Raw genomic sequence first — 19261 nt, forward strand, 5'->3', positions numbered from 1 at the left:
AGAATAAAAATGCCAGCTTCCCCCTCCCTACTCATCCCCCTGCCTGCCCTACCACCACGGTGGCCAGTCAATGTCTGCTTGGTCACAACAAAGTTATGAAAAAGAAATTGGAGTGGATGTGTGTTCTATTATTAACTACTCCCTAGTGTTCCCCTGGAAAGAAAAAAAAGTGTAAGATGACACAATAGAAACTTATTTTTTTTAAATAGGCTATTGCTAACTTTTCCTTCACAATCACCTCTGAAATTAATATCTATTTATAAAAGGTGTTTACACTTTGTGTCAAAAGCTTTTTCAGTTTTTTTGTCTTTGACCAGGAAGTTCTTATTTCTAAGAATTGCTGTTGCCTGGTCAGGTTTAAGTGTAACCTGCTTCCCTTACTTATTCATGCTGTTTGTTCTAAGTCATGGTTTTGCTATGAGGACAAAGGCATGAACTCCGTGGAAAGGGGACTACCATTTCATGAGGCCTGAAATGTGTTAGACACTGTGTCAAACACTCCACTTATATTTCCTGTCCTGTGCTCACAACCCCAGGAGGGGCTTTTTTTTTTTTTAAGATTTTATTTATTTATTTGACAGAGAGAGAGCACAAGCAGGGGAAACGGCAGGCAGAGGGAGAGGGAGAAGCAGGCTCCCCATGGATCAGGGAGCCCGAAGTGAGGCTCGATCCCAGGACCCCAGGATCATGACCTGAGCCACCACGCCACCCAGGTGCCCACCCAGGAGGGGGTCTTACTGTCCCATCTTTGAAGATGAAAAAGGAGGCCGATTCAGGTGGATGAGTGCCTAAAGTCACACAGCCAGAAAGTGGCAGAGCCCAAAAGAACCTCTGTTCTTTATTCAACAATAGGCTGCCTTCTGGAGGTCTCAGTTCTAAGGAGATCACAGGGATGATCTTATCGTTATGGTCCTTCGATGGCTTTGGTAAAGACTAAAACTGCTAGACTGGCTACTTGGAGAGTTCAAGGTCGTGGGTGATTTTCAAAGGACAGTATGTGATACCTCGCATTTCCCAAACTCATTTTCCATTACACCTAATCGTTCAGCATTCAGCACTCATGCATCAACAATTTGTGAAGAATCCACCACGCACCTAGCCTTGTGCAAGCATTAGTTATCTAAAATGAGTTCAGGTTTTAGAATTCTGTCCATGTGGAAAACGATGAGGAGGGGGTGCCTCTTTTCCTCTCTAGCCAGAGAGCAAGGGCACAGTGGCCTAGAACATAGCCCGCTCCGCCCAGGACAGCTGGGCTCATGCATGCACATATGCACACCTGATCTGTCCTGTAAAGTATGCTTGACCTTGAGCTTTGTAGAGGTAGCAACCATGTCTGTTTTGTGCCCCACACAGAGTCTGGCCCAGAGCAGGTGCTCAATGATGGTTGAATAAATAAGCATTCCTTTTACCAATCCACTAGAACTTGGGCTGGTTGCTTCATTTCCTCATTTGTGAAATAGGGATAGAGTACCCATTTCACGTGGCAACCTTGAGATCCCATGAGATCATACAAGGCACACAGTAAGCACCCAACATTCTATAGTTATCATTTCTGTTATTACTGCTAAGTGGCATGAGATGCATTCTCTTCTGTGCTGAGGGTGACCTCCCGTCTTCTATTACCTTGTGACCTGGGTTTTTGTTTCTTAAAGCGAAGCCGAAGGCCAGGTGGCCCTTGTGCAATTTTTGTTGCACAAAGAGCTCCCTCTGCTGTGTTATGGAATGTTGGTCTAAGACCCTGAGGATAAGACAGACACAGTAACCCTGGGAAGGCATATCCAGTGCTCCCACTCTGCACAGCTTGGGGCCAATTAGTTCCCACAATCCACTCTCCCAGTGTGTGTGGGGGGGGGCGGGGGGATGAGGTTTTAGAAATGTTAGCACTTGATCTGAAAGCACAGCTGCAGAGCAATACCAGCCAGCTCATCACCAGACTGTCCACCACAAGCCTCTGAGCAAGCCACATGCACGGATGTTTTGCGTACGTGTGTACACATATACGCAGAGACCCAAGGGACACTTCTGTCTTATAAAAAAGACTGTCTTCTACTGGGTCTACAATGTCATTGTGAGCCACAGGGAGTTCTCTGGGCTCTGGCTAGTGGGGCCCCAAGACACACCCCTCAAATCCCAAGGGGCAGGTCACAGGTAGGGCCTGGCCTTTACTAGAATAACCCCATGGAGGAAAGGGCCCTTCTTCAGGCTGGCAGCTGATTTATCAGACTCCAGTCCCATGAATTACGGCTGGAATTTTGTCTGCCAATCCTGTGTCCTATTCCTAGGTCCTTTGCAGCTTTCCAACAAGATTCTTTGGGCACAATAATTCCTCAAGAGAGGGCCCAACCTTGGAACCAACCATGGGTAGCCATGCCGTCAGCTGCCTTCCCTTGTTGGGTATGAGCAGGATTTCCAAAACTGGACAGCACCCTACATGGGCCTAGGATAGGTGACTTCACATGGCTATCTCCTGTGCCACATGATGCTGATAGGGGCCTTCTGGGGCCCACTTCAGGGAGGAAGAGGGACATAGAGCCATGGCTGCATAGGCTCCAGCAGGGGAGCGATGGGGAGCTGGCCCACACCTCATCCTTCCCAGCATCCCGCTCCAGAACTTGCCCTGCTCCGTTCTCCAAAGACACCATGCTCGATCCACTACCGGGCCATCTCTATGGGAATGCAAACTGTGCAGCCACACAGGCCCTCACACTTGGTTGTAATGCTCTGCTATTGATGTCCTGAAATTCTTCATAATTTTTTTTTTAAGATTTTATTTATTTATTCATGAGAGAGAGAGAGAGAGAGGCAGAGGGAGAAGCAGGCTCCCAAGGAGCAGGGAGCCCGATGCGGGACTCGATCCCAGGACCCTGGGATCACGACCTGAGCCGAAGGCAGACGCCCAACCATCTGAGCCACCCAGGTGCCCCAATTCTTCATAATTTTTGAACGAGGGGTCTTGCATTTTCACATCGCACTGGGCCTGCAAATTAAGTAGCCAGTCTTGCTCACTACCCTTGCCATGTAATCCCTGCCTCCACATCTGACAGTCTTCCTCTTTCCTTTCTGTCTTTAAGTCTTATTTATCCTACTCTAAGGCAAAATCCTGACAGAAGAAAATACTCAAAAAAAAAACCACAAAGGAAAACACATTCTCTTTGAAAGAGCTTTTCTGCTTGACTGCAGATGGAATGGTGATAGTGGATTTTAGACACATGGATACCCCTCCCACGTGTGAGATTTTCTCAGCTCTGTCCAATGCTAAAGGCTGTGGGAAAGGTTTTTCACCCCTAGTCCTAGCATCTTCCTTGTAGCGGATGGTATTTAATAAGCTCATTTGTCTGACTTTTAGAGTTCTTGCCCAAAGCATTATATGGGTAAAGATTGAGTTCTGACGCCTGAGTTGGTACCTAGCAAGCCTATGTACTTGCTATGACTTCAGACAATCACTAGTCTCAGAGCCTCAGTTTACTCTTTTTTTTTTTAAGATTTATTTATTTATTTGAGAGAGAGAGAACATGAGTGCGGGGGGGAGGGGCAGAGGGAGAGGGAGAGAAAATCCCAAGCAGGCTCCATGCCCAGCACAGAGCCTGATGCAGGGCTCCAGTCCCACAACCCTGAGATCATGACCTGAGCCAAAACGAAGAGTCCAGTGCTCAATCAACTGAGCTGCCCGAGTGCCTGAGCCTCAGTTTACTCATACAAAACAGGCAAAACAACATGTTATGAGGCTTTGGAGTCTCAGTTGCTAACCTCTGTGTGCTGGTGCAGATTCCAAGCTCTTTTCTGACACTTTGGCCAGTGATTTTTGGAAGTGGGTGTGGCCATTAGTTCAGGCGCATGTCCTGTCTATGCCTTCTGACCCATGTGCGGCAGGGCACATGAATCCGGGCATACAGTTTTGGAGGGTTTGTGCCCTTTCTCCCGAAGCCCATTCAGGAACCCCAGTTGAAGCAACTGTACTCCGGGCATGGTCTCAGATGCATCCTGATTGTGTCTGAGGAGCAGAGAGCAGAGTTCCTGGCCGGCTTTGTTTTTCCTCTGCAGAGCTGTGCTTCAGCATTCTGCCTGTAGCCAGCGTGGTGGGTGTCAGGAGAGGCAGCCTCATGAATCTTGTTATTGTCTTTCAGACAGGGGTTTTCTCAAGGACATTATCCTCAACATCATGGCGTGACCCCTTTGTGGAAGGAACTATGCAGGAGAGACTTCTCTCAGGTCCGAGTACTTAGAAAAACTAGCTTCTGCTGAACAGTTTAACACTTTGCATAAAACAGGGATGGTGCGCGCTGAGCTGCTAGAATCCTGGGAGCCTGGCAAGCAGGCAGGCCCCTAGGCAGGACGACTGGTTGTCAGTTTTACCCTTGGCTCACTTATTTTGCGATCCCTCCTCCCCAGTGCTGTTTGCCCTCATTCCTTAGCGTTTTGTTTTATACTTTTCTCTGGTCTGTGTCCTTACAAACAGCTCTCTCTGCGAGAGTGAGGTGTGATATGAACATGCGGATTCATTTTTAAATCTATTTCAGGGAAATTGTGAGGATTAAGGACTGAATTGCTTCATGAATGTTACAGAAGCAGCACCGCACCACTGCTCAGTGCAGGTGGGACTGGGCAGAAGGCAGGGGCTTTTTCCTCTAGACTGGATCATCTCGCTACACACAGCAATCTCCTGATCCGCAGCCCCCAGAATATTTATTGGTACCTGTATATATATTATATATATACATATATAATATATACCTGCATATATTATATATATATATATATATATATATATATATATATAATGAAAGCTCATTGAACACACTTTGAAATTTTTGCAACCTCCCTTGAGATTTTGCTGACTCTACTTAATTGAAGAGCTGAGAACTGAAGTTTTTGCTGAAGCCCTCATTTTATGGATCCACCAGCAGGGACTTGTTAGGGCCACCACAACCCACAGGCCTTGGGCAACAGGAGGAACCACCCTGCTGGGAAGGCTGGGTGGGAAGGAGTGTGGAGGAGTGTGGAGGCAGATAAAGAGCACTGGAAAGGTCTAGATACCCCACCCCCGCCACACAGTGGGCCCTGAATTCAGGTCCTAGGCTTGGCCTACGGTATGAATAGAGCAGGGAGAAGAGTTTTTTTCTGGAGACGTCTGCTCAGAAGATACCATCACAGACCACTTGCACTTTTCACCAAGGCAGAGGAAACTTCTATGCCTGGACCAAGCGACTAGGCCTCCTGCCCTGTCCCTGGGGAATTTCAAACACCTTCCCTCCATGCTCGGATGCCTTCTGAAGCAGAAATAGTACCTTGGCTCATACTGCTTCACAGCTAAGGGGTCACCAGTCACAGCCATGGCCCCAGCTAGCTTCTCAATATGTGATGCAAGCAGAGAGCTGAGGTATCACTCTCCCTTTCCCTCAGAAGAGGAGGGTGGCTCTCAGGGAGGACAGTGACTTGCCCCAGTAAGTGGCAGAGTGAGGAGCCAACGCCAGGGCTGTGAGGTCTATGCTCTTAGCATCAAGTCAACAGCCTGTCACAGGGAGGAGAGAGCCTGTTCCAGCTGCCATGCGAATACTCCCTCAGCGCTGGCCTGGGGCTGGGTCTCCAGGAGGGCCGGGCTCACACTTCACGTTGTCTTCTCTGGCAGTGGAGTCTAGTGTGTGAGGATGATTGGAAGACGCCCCTCACCTCCTCCCTGTTCTTCGTGGGCGTGCTCCTTGGCTCCTTCGTGTCTGGGCAGCTGTCTGACAGGTAAGGAGGCTGGGAGGGAGAAGAGGGGCAACAGGGACCCTTGTCAATTCACTGCCTATCTCGGGGTTGGACTGAATTGAAGGTATATCTACCCAGAGAAAGAGAGACCCCTCATACCAACAAGTCAGTGAAACGAGGAGCCATGATGTCTCATGGTTTCTGTTCCCTCAACCCTTTGCTGGAGCCCTCTTTTGTTCGGTTCTCCCAGCCTTGCACTGTCAGGGCTTAGGCAGAGGGTCGGGGGGGGGAGGCTATGGCCCCACTGGAAACTGGTCCTTATAGCACCAAACCTCTCAAAAGAACATCGCCACTGCCTCCCCATCCTACCCCCTAACTCTTAGATGATGGGGGATCTGTCCACAAACAGCCGTCAGACAGAGTAAGGGCCAGACAGCAAGCACCCACATCGCTGCTGGGGGTTGGGCCCCTGGCCGGACACCAGGGCCACAGAGCTGACCCAGGTTGGTTGTGGGCCTCCTAGAATGCAGAGTCTCTAGAGGAGACAGCACCACAACTCCAGGAGAAGCGCCCTTCTGGCCCCCGAATGTTCTAAGGGGACCAGAGCAGAAAGGTGGAAGTGCTAAATAGCAGTGTTAGGAAGCCTTCCCAGAGGAGTGCCTGTCCCTCCTCCCGTTACAAAGTCCCAAGGGACCGCAAGCCCAACAGCCTGAGACTTGATTTTGGAAAATGGGGTAGGAGACTGTTCTGCTCACCCCTGTGCTCCATTCTACCCACTGGTCACTATCAGAAAGTGAAATGAAGTCTTAGGCCAACTGCCATGTCATGGGTACTACATAGAGCTACACTTCCTATAGAGGACTTGCTTGCAATTTTGGTTGCATGTTAGACTCACCTGGGAAAACTGTTTAAATCTACCCAAACTGCATCCCAGAAAATGAGAATCTCAGGAGGTGGGGTGCTGGCCCCAGCATTTTTTGGCACCAGGGGATTTCAAGCGCAGCTAAGGTTGAATACCACTGCCACAGAGGGGATCTTTGTTCTGGACTGACAGAATTCCCATATTGCTGATATTAGATGTCTCTGCAATCTGTACTTACCCATTTTCCAGAAATGTGGTGGCAGCTTCTACCTGTGGCTTGTTCCTAGGAGCAGGTTTCTATAGGGACCTTGCATGAGCTGCTGTGAGCTTTCGAGATATGGGTCCTCTACAGAAATTTTAGAATCTCAAAAAGCACCCCCTGGGCCGATGGACATCTGAGACATCACCAAGGAAGAGCTCAGGAGGATGAGACAGGGAGAAAAATCTGTCACAGCTCTGAAAACAGAATAAAACAAAGTCTACAGTGATGCATGACTCGGGGCTTGCCACATGCCCTGAGTTACGGCTGCTGTGGCCTGCATGTACCGTGTGTTGTGCTATGTTCTGCAGGTTTGGCAGGAAGAGCATCCTCTTCGCAACCATGGCTGTGCAGACTGGCTTCAGCTTCCTGCAGATTTTCTCCATCAACTGGGAGATGTTTACCATATTATTTGTCATCGTTGGCATGGGCCAGATCTCCAACTATGTGGTGGCCTTCATTCTAGGTAGGAATGGTCTCTGACCCTCAGAGCTTCTCCTTCCAACCCTCTGAGAGGCCCAGAAAGATGGGGCCCCTGAAGAGGGCCTAGGGAGTGCTCTTCACACGGAAGGAAGCACCACAACCCCAGGCTGTGCTTCTAAAACAGGGTCAGCCTTGGATATACCTGTGTCGGGGAGGGGCTGTGACCTCCGGTTCTTTGATCTGGTCACGGGCAAGGCAGTTGCTCACAGGGAGCCCGTTCTGTGCTGGGCTCGGAAGTGTGGTGGTGAAGAGAAGCTGGAGCTGATCAGAACCACCCACACGATAACTGAGACACATTTCAGGAGCCCAGGGCTTAGGAAAGGCACAAAGTTGGGGTGTCGGGGGAGGAACCACCTAGATAGCTCTTTGGTCTGAGTTGTGAAAGGCTGGGACTTCGGCCCGGACCTGGGCAAGTGTTCCTGGCAGCCATGCATGGCCCATGGAAGGATTCAGGGCAGCTGGTGTGGCCAGTACACAGGTGGAGGAGGCAGGTGCTGATAGGAGTTCAGTGCCAGGTCCACCATCACCGGGCAGGGCCGGCCTCACCCTGAGTCACAGTGCACCCCAGAGCCTATCAGCTGCATGCAGGACAACGTGCTCTGTTGGTAGGAGTCCTGTCTCCTAGCTGCGGCCTTGCTTCTGGAGGATCAGGCAGCATGAAGGGGATGCACAAGTTAAAGGTCATGAGGAGGCCCCCAGGCCCCTCACGAGCGCTTCCTGGGAGGAAATGAGGTGAGCTCCAAGCAGGGGTCACCCACGGGAGCAAGCGTCCCCAGCACGCTCTCTGTCCGTCCCCAGCTGGGGGGATGGGGGGAATGAGGGCCACCTCTGAGACAGCAGACACCAGTTCCCATAATCTCTTGTGTGATGGTATATCCCTGTTGGCTCAGTGCTGGCCTAGTTTGTCCCTATTGTCACAGTGTAATTATTAATAGTGTCCTTTTATTGTCAGTCTAACAATTCTTCCTGTCTCGGAAGTCTAAATCTGTTAAGATGGATTCTGATTGCTTTTAGAATTTGGAATGACTCACTAGCCTTGGAGATGCTGTGTTCTCTTAGCTGAGGAGGTCTGCACTCTCTGTGAGGTTGCCAACATGAGATTGCTCACATTCCACTCCTTTAATCATTTGTGAAGAGCTCCTCACCAGAGCCAAGGTGTCTGCAGGGGGTGGGGGGAGGGGAGAGCATGCTGAAGCCACAGGGGTGCGGCAGTTAGCACCCTCTTTAGCCAGCCCCAACAGGAAGGTGGCCTCTCTCCTCCCTGCGGGGAAGGAGGGGAGCCAGATGTTCTTAAAGAAAGTCCTTTGTGTAGACGACACAGAGCTTCAGGCCAGTCGTGCGAGAAAGTAGGGATTAGAGGAATTTAGGATGGTAACTGCAAACTCCTCATGCCTGATGGCCCCAAGGACACAGGGCTCTTGAGTAGAGCCTATTTGTTCTCATGGGCAAAATCTCCCAGAATCCATCTTCCTAGTGGTAATCCTCTCTAAACCCCAAAAGTCTAATCTGTGGCTCTGCTTGGGACGGACACATACCAACATACAGACACATAGAGACTGAACTGTTTTGAGGAGGCCTGTTCAGGATTCTGCCTGAGGTTGGCAGACCCCTTTAAGGAGGACCTAAAGGACCACTGAAATGGAAGGGCAGAAAATCAGAGAAACCCCATCATTAGGATTGGAAGCCAGAAGAGGTTTGTGCCAGGCATGGCATCCCCCAGGTTCTACGGAATGGCAAGGATTGAACCTTTCCTTTCCAGGGGCACAGGATACTTCTGGGGCCTTGGAACCTCCCGTCTGGGAGGGGTTCCTGCGCCGCTGGTGCTGACACTACAACCTGCCCCCCCTGCTCCTCATGCCAAGAAGAATGATAGGGCCAAGGGGAAAGTAAGATCTTGTAAGATCCGTCAGAGCCCAGATTTACAAGCCAGCCGTCAGTGAGCTGGATGCTGGGTGCAACCGGCTCCCCAACGGCCTGGGTCCCGGAGCCTCCCGGGCTGTCGTTTTACTCCACTGTGCTCTAGGAAACTGCTGACTTGTGAGACTCTTTGTGTTGGGTTCTCAGGTTTGGGCATTTAAAAATGTCACTGAAAATCTATCCGTCCCCCCCCCTCCGCCCCCCGCTTTGGACTCTGGAGTCAGGGCCTGGGGCGGGGCCATAACTTGCGAGCGCTGGGCGGGGCGGGGTGGGGGCCGCGACCTGGGAGCGCTGGGCAGCGCCCGGCTTTTCCGCAGCGCCGCAGCGCTCTCTGGCGTCCCAGGGCCAAAATAGTGAATTCTGGGTTCCGAGTAAAATACACGAAAGCTTGGGGTCTAGGCCTCTTTTGCCCTCTGGCTCTAGGGAAGGGTTGGCAAGACTCTGTGATAATAATCTCATTTTAAGGGACTTCCCATTAATTCGGGAAGCTGAATTACTCTCATTCTCAAAACGACGCAGAAACGGATCCTTTCCTTGTTCTACTTTTTAAAAATTGTAAAGCTTGCCAGAGGCATAGGAGACAGGAAAAGGGAGGGAAGCAACAGTGCTAGCCAAAGGAACATAAAGTGGATTCACCTGGTAGTGAGGACCCTGCCAAAAAGATGCTGGTTTAGGAGGAAATGACCACTCAGGACCAATGACACTGACCCTGCCTGTACTCCAGCTCCTCCTCACCGTCTCCTACTGTTTCCCAGGAATAGTGCCTCCAAGCTGTCCACCGCCTTCTGGGTAAGATGCCAGGGACCTTTATCCCTTGTAACTACCTACTCAAATTTATTTTGCACAGTTAACTGCCTTCCTGTCTTGACCCATCCACTAATTCAGTATTTTCCTAGTACTACTAACATCAACCTCCTGTACAGTATTTGTGCCAACATGCTGACCTGTTTAAAACTGTGCTTCCTCTGGTGTCTAGATGTGTGCTTCCCTTCCAGAAGTATGTAACTGATGGCATCCTCCTTTATAATTCTGGCTACCAGAAGAAGACTCGGGCAAAATTGAAATTTAACTCTGTCAATCGTGCATTCTTTATCTGCCACATATTTTTAAAGTGTTTTTAAATTGAGATACAATTTGCATACCATACTATACACTCTTTTAAAATGTGTAGTTTAGTGGTTATTAGTATATTCACAAAGTTGTACAACCATCAACTCTTCCTAACTGCAGAACATTTCCATCACCTCCCCGAAAACCCAGTACCCGTTAGCAGTGCCTCTCGGTTCTCCTCTTTTCCTAACCCCTGGCAACCACTATGGTTTTATCTATTCTGGACATTTCGGATAAGTGGAAACATGCAAGCTGTGGCCTTTGTGACTGACTTCCTTCGCTTGATGTTTTCAAGGTTGGTCCATGCTATAGTGTGAATCACTACTCCACTGAATGGATTTACTACATCTTCCTCACCCATACATCAGTTGATGGACATCTGGGTTGTGCCCACTTTTTGGCTATCAAAAATAAAGCTACTATCAGCATTCGAGGACAGGTGTTTTGTGGATATGTGTTTTCAGGTCTCTTGGATATGTACCTAGGAGTGGAGGTGCTGGGTCATATGGTAATTTTATATTTAACCATTTAAGGAACTGCCATACTGTTTTTCAAGGGGATCAGTTGCATATTTTTTGTTCATTCCTCCAAAGCAGGACTTTTGCCTTTCTTTGTACTTTACTTTAATGTTACCGTTATCTTATTGTGTTCAAATTATAAGGTACCTCAGACTTCAAGGGATGAGATGGAATATAAATACATTAAGAGGATGCAGACATTTACTGGCACCCCTTGTTTGCACTGTACTGTGTGAAGAAAGACATTTTGGGATATATGTAGAGATAGCAAGGGTTGCTTTTAACTAAAATGATCTCTTTAGGTTCATGAGAGGAGAGAGGAAGGCCTGAGCAGGGAAATATCTGTTAATTTGGAGAGTTCTGAGTATTTCCAGGGAGCCAAGAGAGGTTCTACTGTCTTCCATTGGGTCTTTTGGTCAAAAGACTTTGACCTGTCAAAGTCTTGCACTGTACTTTCTTCATTCCTCTGATATTCAGCACATTTCAACTGTTTGACCGGGATAAGAGAATTAGCTCTTCCTGAGCACCTACCAATGCCAGATACTCTACTAGGCTCTTTCCATATGGTATCTCAGTCCTCATCATAAAGACCGCCATGAAGTAGGGCTTATCAAAGTCACTTTAGTAGCAAATGAGTGTTGAGGAGCCCAGGCTCTCTGCAGACGCCTTTTTGCACATGGCCTCTCTACTCAAAACCCGGGGGGCCCTGGATCCTATCCCATAGCCTGGCAACTGTACCATCTTCTTATTTCTTGAGCTGGGGTCTGCTGGGGTCTGCTGCAGGCTTCTGTTGGTCATTCATGGAGGAGCAGATCCTGCCTTCAATGTGGAGTGGATTCAGTGGTTCCTGGGATGATGACCAGAGAAGGGCCTTGATCATTGTGGAAGTGAGCCTAGCCCTCTCTGCGTCACTCCCTCTTGGAGACAGTACTTTGACTGGGGTGGTAGTGACAGGCAATGAGCAAACACTGTTGATCAGGACATGCCGTCTGGCTTAGATGACAGAGTTCACTCCCAAGAGACACTCCGCGGCCCAACCAGACCAAGACCAACTAGGAGCAAAACCTGGAGGGTAAACTAGCCCAGGACAGGCATCCCCAGTCAGCAGAGCCAGAAGTCACTGCTGTCATCTGTTCGGCAGCTGCAGGCCATGGAAGGTTTGCAGGTATCAGGACCCCTCTCCTAGTGTTCCTCAGAGACAGCTGGTCGGCTATCATTTGGTTCAAATACAAGCCCAGGAAGGGAACAAGCAAATCCTCACTTCTTGAAAGGAGGGCATGTCCTGACCCATCTCCCTTCAGCGTCTCCCTTCGGAATCTCAGTTGAAGGACTGCTTATAAGGCCCAGGTTTTGCCTCCAGGTGATTTTTTTTCTGATGGTATCCATAGTTCAAACAGATCAGGCTTAAATCCTTGCTGCCCCACCTACTACCTATGTGTGAATTGAGGCAATTTGCTTCAACTCTTTAAGTCTCAGCTGATTATGCGTAAAACAGAAGTAATATTCGTTCTTTTTTTTTTTTAAGATTTATTTATTTATTTTAGAGGGAGAGAGAGCAAGGGGGAGGAGCAGAGGGAGAGGGAGAAACTCAAGCAGACTCCCCAGTGAGCACAGAGCCCAACATGGGGCTCCATCTCACGACACTGAGATCACGACCTGAGCCGAAAACCAAGAGTAAGACGCTTAGCCGACTGTGCCCCCCAGGTGCCCCAGAAGTAATATTAGTTCTTGCATAATTACTGTGAAGCTTCAAAGAGATCATGTATGTAAATACTTAGCTTAGGACCTGGCTCGAAGTGCCTGCTGAGAAACGGATGTTAGCTGGGAAGATGATAATGATGTGTCAGAAGGGGTGGCTGTCTAAAAGTCAGAGGGCAGGAAGTCGTGCTAACAAGGAACTCTTCAGGGTCGTGCCATCCATGTTGCTGCTCCCTGGAAAGGCAGAGGGATAGATTTAAAACTCTCTGTCCCCCATGGGTACTGTGCAAAGTCAGAACAACTCTGTTCTGGCCTGAGACCCAAGCTTAGAGACAGAGGTTATCCAGAAATCCAGTGGTGTCTCCTCTCTCTCTTCTCTTATCAGGGTCATGGAAGCATGGGGGAGCCCCCTTGGCCTCACGACTCTACAAGATTCTCACTTAGTCCTGTGCACTTGCTCTTTTCCGCAACCAAATCCTCTGCTGCTTCACTTCTGAAACTCTGCTTAGGAACAAAAGGCCCCCTATTCATTCCCACCCACATCATGATAATGACCGCCAAAGTGTTTAGAAACGTGGCATGGTGAGTCTGCCTGTGGAGTGGTAGGAGGGTCATTACTGAGGTAAGAAAAGATTTGGAACTAACACTCGTGATCCTCAAAGAAGTCAGGCCCTGTCTTTGGAAATTAGTGGAGAGGCTGAAAAGTGCCCTAGGTGGTTAGGCCTATTGCCCCTAGTCTGAAATGAGAGAAGCACACATCATTATTGGCTATTTCTATCAGTCTGGTTTTTAGAAATGGCTGTTCAAGAGAAAACCCCTGAGGCACACCTCTCAGTTATGTTGAGCGAGGAAGAAATGGGCTGGGGATAAAGAACAAGTAGGAGGTGAGAATGGGAAACTAGCCAAATATAACTGACCCATGAACAATGGGGGCTTGGGGCACTGACCACCCTTCACCCACACAGTCGTAATCCACATACAACTTTTGACTCCCCCAGAACTTAACTACTAATATAACCTACTGTTGATCAGAAGCCTTACTGATAATGATGTGGGAAACAAAGGCAGAAAAAAAATTATTAAATTTTCTTACTACCTACAGCCCATTGACAAGTCCTTGAAACAGGCAGAGTGACATTACTCTAGGGACTCAACTGCCTGGATGTTAGTACTTTGCTAAGGGCAAAAGACAATCCTAGCCCAAGTCCCCCCCCCCACCCCCCCGATCCTGTAAGTCTACTTTAACATTTAAAAATTCCTTTAGAAATTTCCTTTATTGGGCCAGCCGAGAAGACCTGAAGTCCATGGCACTGTGGTGATAAGGAAACTGAGGCACAGACAGTTTAAGTGACTTGCCCAAGGTCACACAGCTTTTTTTCTTATAAGGCTAATTATTACAAGGCGCATGTCAGTGAATCAGCAAGATCTAGATCCAGACAGTACTACAGTTATGGAAGATGTTACAAATGCTGAAGAAGAACTTATTAAAGAATGTGAAGAAATGTGGAAAGATATGGAAGAATGTCAGAAAAATCATCACTCGTTGGAACTGAGACACTCACTGATTCAAATGCTCAGCTGTCATTATTAATTATGCAAGCGAAATGTTTGACTGCTGAACTCAATCAATGGCAGAAAGAAAATCCTGGAATAATTCCACTGAATGAAGAAGTTCTTGTAACATTAGGAAAGGAAGAGTTCCAAAAACTGAGACATGATCTTGAATTGGTACTCTCTACTATGCAAAGAATGAAAAGCTAAAGGAAGACTTGGAAAGGGAGCAACAGTGGTTAGATGAACAACAACAGATACTGGAATCTCTTAATGTACTACACAATGAATTGAAACGTCAGGTTGTGACATTTTCTGAATCAGGAATCTTTGATGAGCTGAAAACTAAAATGCATGATATAAAAGAATATAAGGAGAAACTCTTGATTACCTTGGGTGAGTTTCTGGAAGATCATTTTCCTCTGCCTGATGGAAATGTGAAAAAGAAAAAGAAAAAGAAAAACATTCAAGAATCAACTGCACAGCTGATAACACTGCATGAAATGTTAGAGATTCTTTTAAATAGATTATTTGATGTTCCACATGATCCATATGTCAAAATTAGTGATTCTTTTTGGCCACCTTATATTGAGCTGCTCCTTCATGATGGAATTGCCTTGAGACATCCAGAAGATCCGACGGGCGTAAGATTAGAAGCCTTCCATCAGTAAAAGGATGGTCTCTTTTTTCACACAGTACTTAATGAATCTTGTCATTCAAGGATAATAGAAACACTGAGGATTTACTTGGATAAAGAACGTTATTTGCAAATCAAAGTACATAGTCCCTCTTCCTTTTATCCATAAAATGACCTGTACCATCTACTTTTCATTTATAAATGGTTCTTTCGATTCATTCAGTGCTTTGGTGTGTTCAGCTGGATGGAAAAGAATGCAAGTAAAAATATTCTAGACTTAATCATTATAAAAGTTTTGATATACCTTCTGCAGTATTCTTTGGAAAATTCTTTGTTAATTTATAATATTGCTTATGTAATTTTTTCTTTTTGAAATTTATGACAGTTTATTTTATGCATTTTGAGTTCCATTTGGTGCTTATGTCTTTCAATTTAGGAGTTATAATGGAAAGGCCATTTAATTTGCAGGTGGTTTTTAAATTGACAGTATCTGATGTAGATGGAATACATAATTTAAAAGTATGTAGTGGGCGCCTGGGTGGCTCAGTTGGTTAAGCGACTGCCTTCGGCTCAGGTCATGATCCTGGAGTCCCGGGATCGAGTCCCACATCGGGCTGCCTGCTCAGCGGGGAGTCTGCTTCTCCTTCTGACCCTCTTCCCTCTCGTGCTCTCTATCTCTCATTCTCTCTCTCTCTCAAATAAATAAATAAAATCTTTAAAAAAATTCTTCAAAAAAAATAAAAGTATGTAGTAAATCTGTTCCATGTATACTGCCTTATTTCTAGATTTGTTAAACATTGGAACAGAAACTAATGGATAAGGGTAGCATGAAAACTATATTTTAGTATGTATTATGTACCAAGTGATATTATATATTAAGCCATTCTTGATTGTTAGTTATTGTTAACAAAATTGTGTTCATAAAATTTTGTTAATTCTCCATGACCTTTCTGTAAATAAAATTCTCTTATCTAAAAGAAAGAAAGAAAGAAAGAAATTTCCTTTATCTCTAAACTCCCCAAGATACGTGTTGGTAATCATCCCTCAAGCATATGGCCCACGGGGTCTCGTGACTAAGGTTTTATTAGACGGTAATAAATGACCTTTTCCCAACAATAGCTAGCCCCCTCAAGGTCCTGGAAACCTTGCTTCCCACTTCCTTAGAGATTTACACTATCCCTAACCCCCTCGCAACTTGAAAGTATATAACGGGCCGCTCCTCATGATCCTGGTGCAGCTCTTTCTGCCCATGGGTCTTGTCCAAGTGCTTTAATAAAACCACCCTTTTGCACCAAAGACCTCTCAAGAATTCTTTCTTGGCCATCGGCTTCGAACCCTAACGTTCTTTCATACATCAATAACATACACAGTCGATGAACACATATTTTGTATGTTATATGTATTCTATACTGTATTTGTAAAATAAAGTAAGCTAGAGAACGAAAACCATAAGGAAGAGAGACACATTTACAGTACCGTACTGTATTTACTGAAAAAAAATCCTTGCAGATGTGGACCCTGTAGTAATCATACTGCTCCTCTGGAATTAGCCCTTAATTCCTTAGCCTGTGCTCAGGGCATACAAATACAACTGAGAAAATATCTCCTGAAAGACAAGGCTGAATGGTCCTTTGAATGCTCTGTTTTGTGTTTCCTGGGCTACTCTTTTGTAGCGGTGGGCGGATCGCAAACAAAAAGAGCTGTTGCCATTGGCCAGATCTCTGCCCCGGGGGCAGACGACCAAGAGCGGATTCTGGAAAGGAGCTCTGTGCCAACAGAGGAGCTTGTTCTTGGACGCCCCCATTGCAACCAGGAGCTCTAAGAGGCAGGCATATCTCTAGAAGGCTTGGGGCACTGAGCAGAGCAAGAGCCAACAGCCACCTGTGTGTCCTCTTCCAAAACGGGGCCCAACACCAAGCAGTCCTGGGCCTTTGCGGTGTTCTGGGAAAGCTCTGTGAATTTCCCTGGGTGTGCGGCCAACTCGAGAGCCGCCACCTGCTGGGCCAGCAAAATGGCTCCCTCTTTCTTTCCTTGGTCTGAATAGACTGTGTCTGCCTGGGGCTGATCCCTGAGTACAATGTGGCTGCAGGGAATTCAGCCCTGGGTGTCTGCGGAGAGGCGGGGGTAGGGGGCTGCTCTGTGTACCCCCAGAGTCAGCTGGATCCTATTTATCAACTCTCAGGGCTCAAGGGTGGCTAATGGTGTCCTAACACGACTCTGTTAACTCTGAACTGTCCACTGTTTCCTGAGACCCCGTGTCTGTTTGTTTATAGTGGGCAAATGTGGGAAAGGCTACATGCATCGTGACCCCACAGAGCCCTTCAGAAGACCCCCCCCCCCCCCCCCCCTGTCTCCCAGGGGAGAGTGTCTGCTCTTCACCTTGGGCACTTATTTTGGAAACGGGGCATTCTCAGAAAGATGACCTCTCAGGGCTGGGTATGAGACAGCCATAAAAAGATAAATCTGTGGCTCCTTTAAAATCTCATGAAAACTCATCCTTCTCTAAGGTGACAAGTCTTGGGTCACTTCCCACTTTCCTTCACCCTGATCACGCCTCCTCTGGGCCATAAGGCAAACGCTTTTCCCTTTTCCTCGTAATTGTAGCTCGAACTCCAACTGCCAGGTAATGATGTAAAACGGCAAATATTAAAGTGAGTTAAAATGCTAATACTCCTCCCTTGTTTTGAACAGGAACTGAAATTCTTGGCAAGTCAGTTCGTATTCTATTCTCTACGTTAGGAGTGTGCACATTTTTTGCAGTAGGCTACATGTTGCTGCCGCTGTTTGCTTACTTCATCCGAGACTGGCGGATGCTGCTGCTGGCGCTGACGGTGCCGGGGGTGCTGTGCATCCCGCTGTGGTGGTGAGTGTGGCTCGGTCCCAGACAGCCCCCCCCCGAGGGCCGGCATGCCTGGTGCTGACCCTCGCGCGGGCTGCGTGGTCCCCGTGGAGCTGGCCCTCAAGCCCGGGGCGTGTTGACCTCACTGCGGGTGGGCCTGTGTGCCACGCACAGTCTGATTCTCCAAGGTCCCACAGAGCCCCGCTCTCAGGAAACCCGGCCCCACTGAGGCCCCACCCCCACTCCCCCGCCCCCGCTCTCCTCCGCTGTTGGTTGTTGACGTTGTTTGTGAACATGGTACCCATGGGTTTTGTTGTTTCCAATTCTGCCCCACCCTGCTCTGTTGACAACTTTCTCTCTCCAGGAAATCTCTTTCTTCTTCTGGATTCAATTCATGTAATTTCCTCAAGCTTCCCTATCACGGGGTGATTAACATCTAGGATGTGCCTGTTTATCTGCTTTGTCTTTTTTTTTTTAAGACTTTATTTGTCAGAGAGGGAGAGAGAGAGAGAGCACAAGCAGGGGGAGCGGCACACAGAGGGAGAAGCGGGCTTCCTGCTGAGCAGGGAGCCCGATGCGGGGCTCGATCCCAGGACCCTGGGACCATGACTTGAGCCAAAGGCGGACGCTTCATGACTGAGCCACCCAGGCGCCCCGAGGGACCCAGATTCTGACCATAACTTAAGTGAGCCACCCAGGCATCCCTCTGCTTTGTCCTGAAGGGCGAGAGAATTCTTTTCATTTAATGAGTTGTTAAGAGAAATGTTCTCTCCTTCCTCAATCCTGCCACCCAATTTTGACATATCAGTGTGGGATTAACCAAGTTTGGAGATACTCGCCCCAGTTTCACCCAATATGATTATGTGGGGAATTTCAGGTGAGAGAAGAGATTAGAATAATGGAATAAGGTCCCAGCTGCACCTTCTTTTTGGATTCCCCATTTCTTTGGTTTTGGTTTTGGTTTTGGTTTCTTTCTCCCATATTTAAGCAAGAGGAACGGGGATTTCTTCTATTGGTGGGTGTCTCTCTCTCTCTCTCTCTCTCTCTCTCGCTTTTTCTCTCATTAATTCTTCTTGATTTGTTTTCATATCAATATCAAATCTCCCAACAGTATAGGTTTTACCGAACTGCTTGATCTCTACCTGCTTACACACAATGAAAGTTTCTTTGACCATTGTTTAAAAACTCATGGTTTAGACTAGCCCTCGTGGTTCCCTGTCCTTTGTACACAGCCTAGGAATTTTCCAGAAGGTCCTTTATCTTGCTGCAACTGTTAGGCAGCCTTAGAGACTGACAGGTAGCACATTTTGTCCTTGTTGGACCAGTTAGCTCGGGTTGGACCACTCCCAGTTACTGTCTTTTTATCATGTCTAAGACTGCTATCATTTTTCAGTGTAAATTCTTGGCATGGATGTGCCTGAGAGGAGAAAGCAATTTTTCCCTCAGTTGCCTGGGATTTGAGAGACAGTGTGTTAAAGGTTAGATAACTATTCTGATTTGGAGATCTCCTCTGCAACACAGTCTGAAGGTCAGGAAAACTTATGGTAAATGAGGACAGGTCATTAACTACAGAGCTCTGACTCCAAGGAAGCACCCCAGATTTACAAGAGCAGGGCAATTTTCGGGAATGAGAGCCATCATGATCATCATCATAATCACCAACATCAGCTTTGTCACATCTTCTGACCCTCTTTCCATA

At 47.5% G+C, this 19261-nt stretch overlaps 1 protein-coding gene and 1 pseudogene across 3 annotated transcripts in view; both read left to right on the top strand.

The window, feature by feature from the left end:
• LOC112815174 (solute carrier family 22 member 4) overlaps nucleotides 1-19261 on the top strand; it is a 38389-nt gene that overhangs the window by 5321 nt on the left and 13807 nt on the right. For 2 of the 3 annotated variants that reach the window (XM_025860977.2, XM_073878643.1), the window contains exons 3-5: nucleotides 5627-5730; nucleotides 7121-7275; nucleotides 17415-17586. In XM_025860977.2, the coding sequence (XP_025716762.1) occupies nucleotides 5627-5730; nucleotides 7121-7275; nucleotides 17415-17586 (431 nt within the window). The remainder of the gene's footprint in view (nucleotides 1-5626; nucleotides 5731-7120; nucleotides 7276-17414; nucleotides 17587-19261) is intronic. The other variant, XM_073878642.1, reaches the window with a different exon arrangement.
• Nucleotides 7246-16019, top strand: LOC141370286 (centromere protein K pseudogene; annotated as a pseudogene).

This window comes from Callorhinus ursinus, unplaced genomic scaffold, assembly GCF_003265705.2.
Source record: "Callorhinus ursinus isolate GAN/ISIS: 27379988/994484 unplaced genomic scaffold, GSC_fseal_2.0 scaffold30, whole genome shotgun sequence".
NCBI lineage: Eukaryota > Metazoa > Chordata > Mammalia > Carnivora > Otariidae > Callorhinus > Callorhinus ursinus.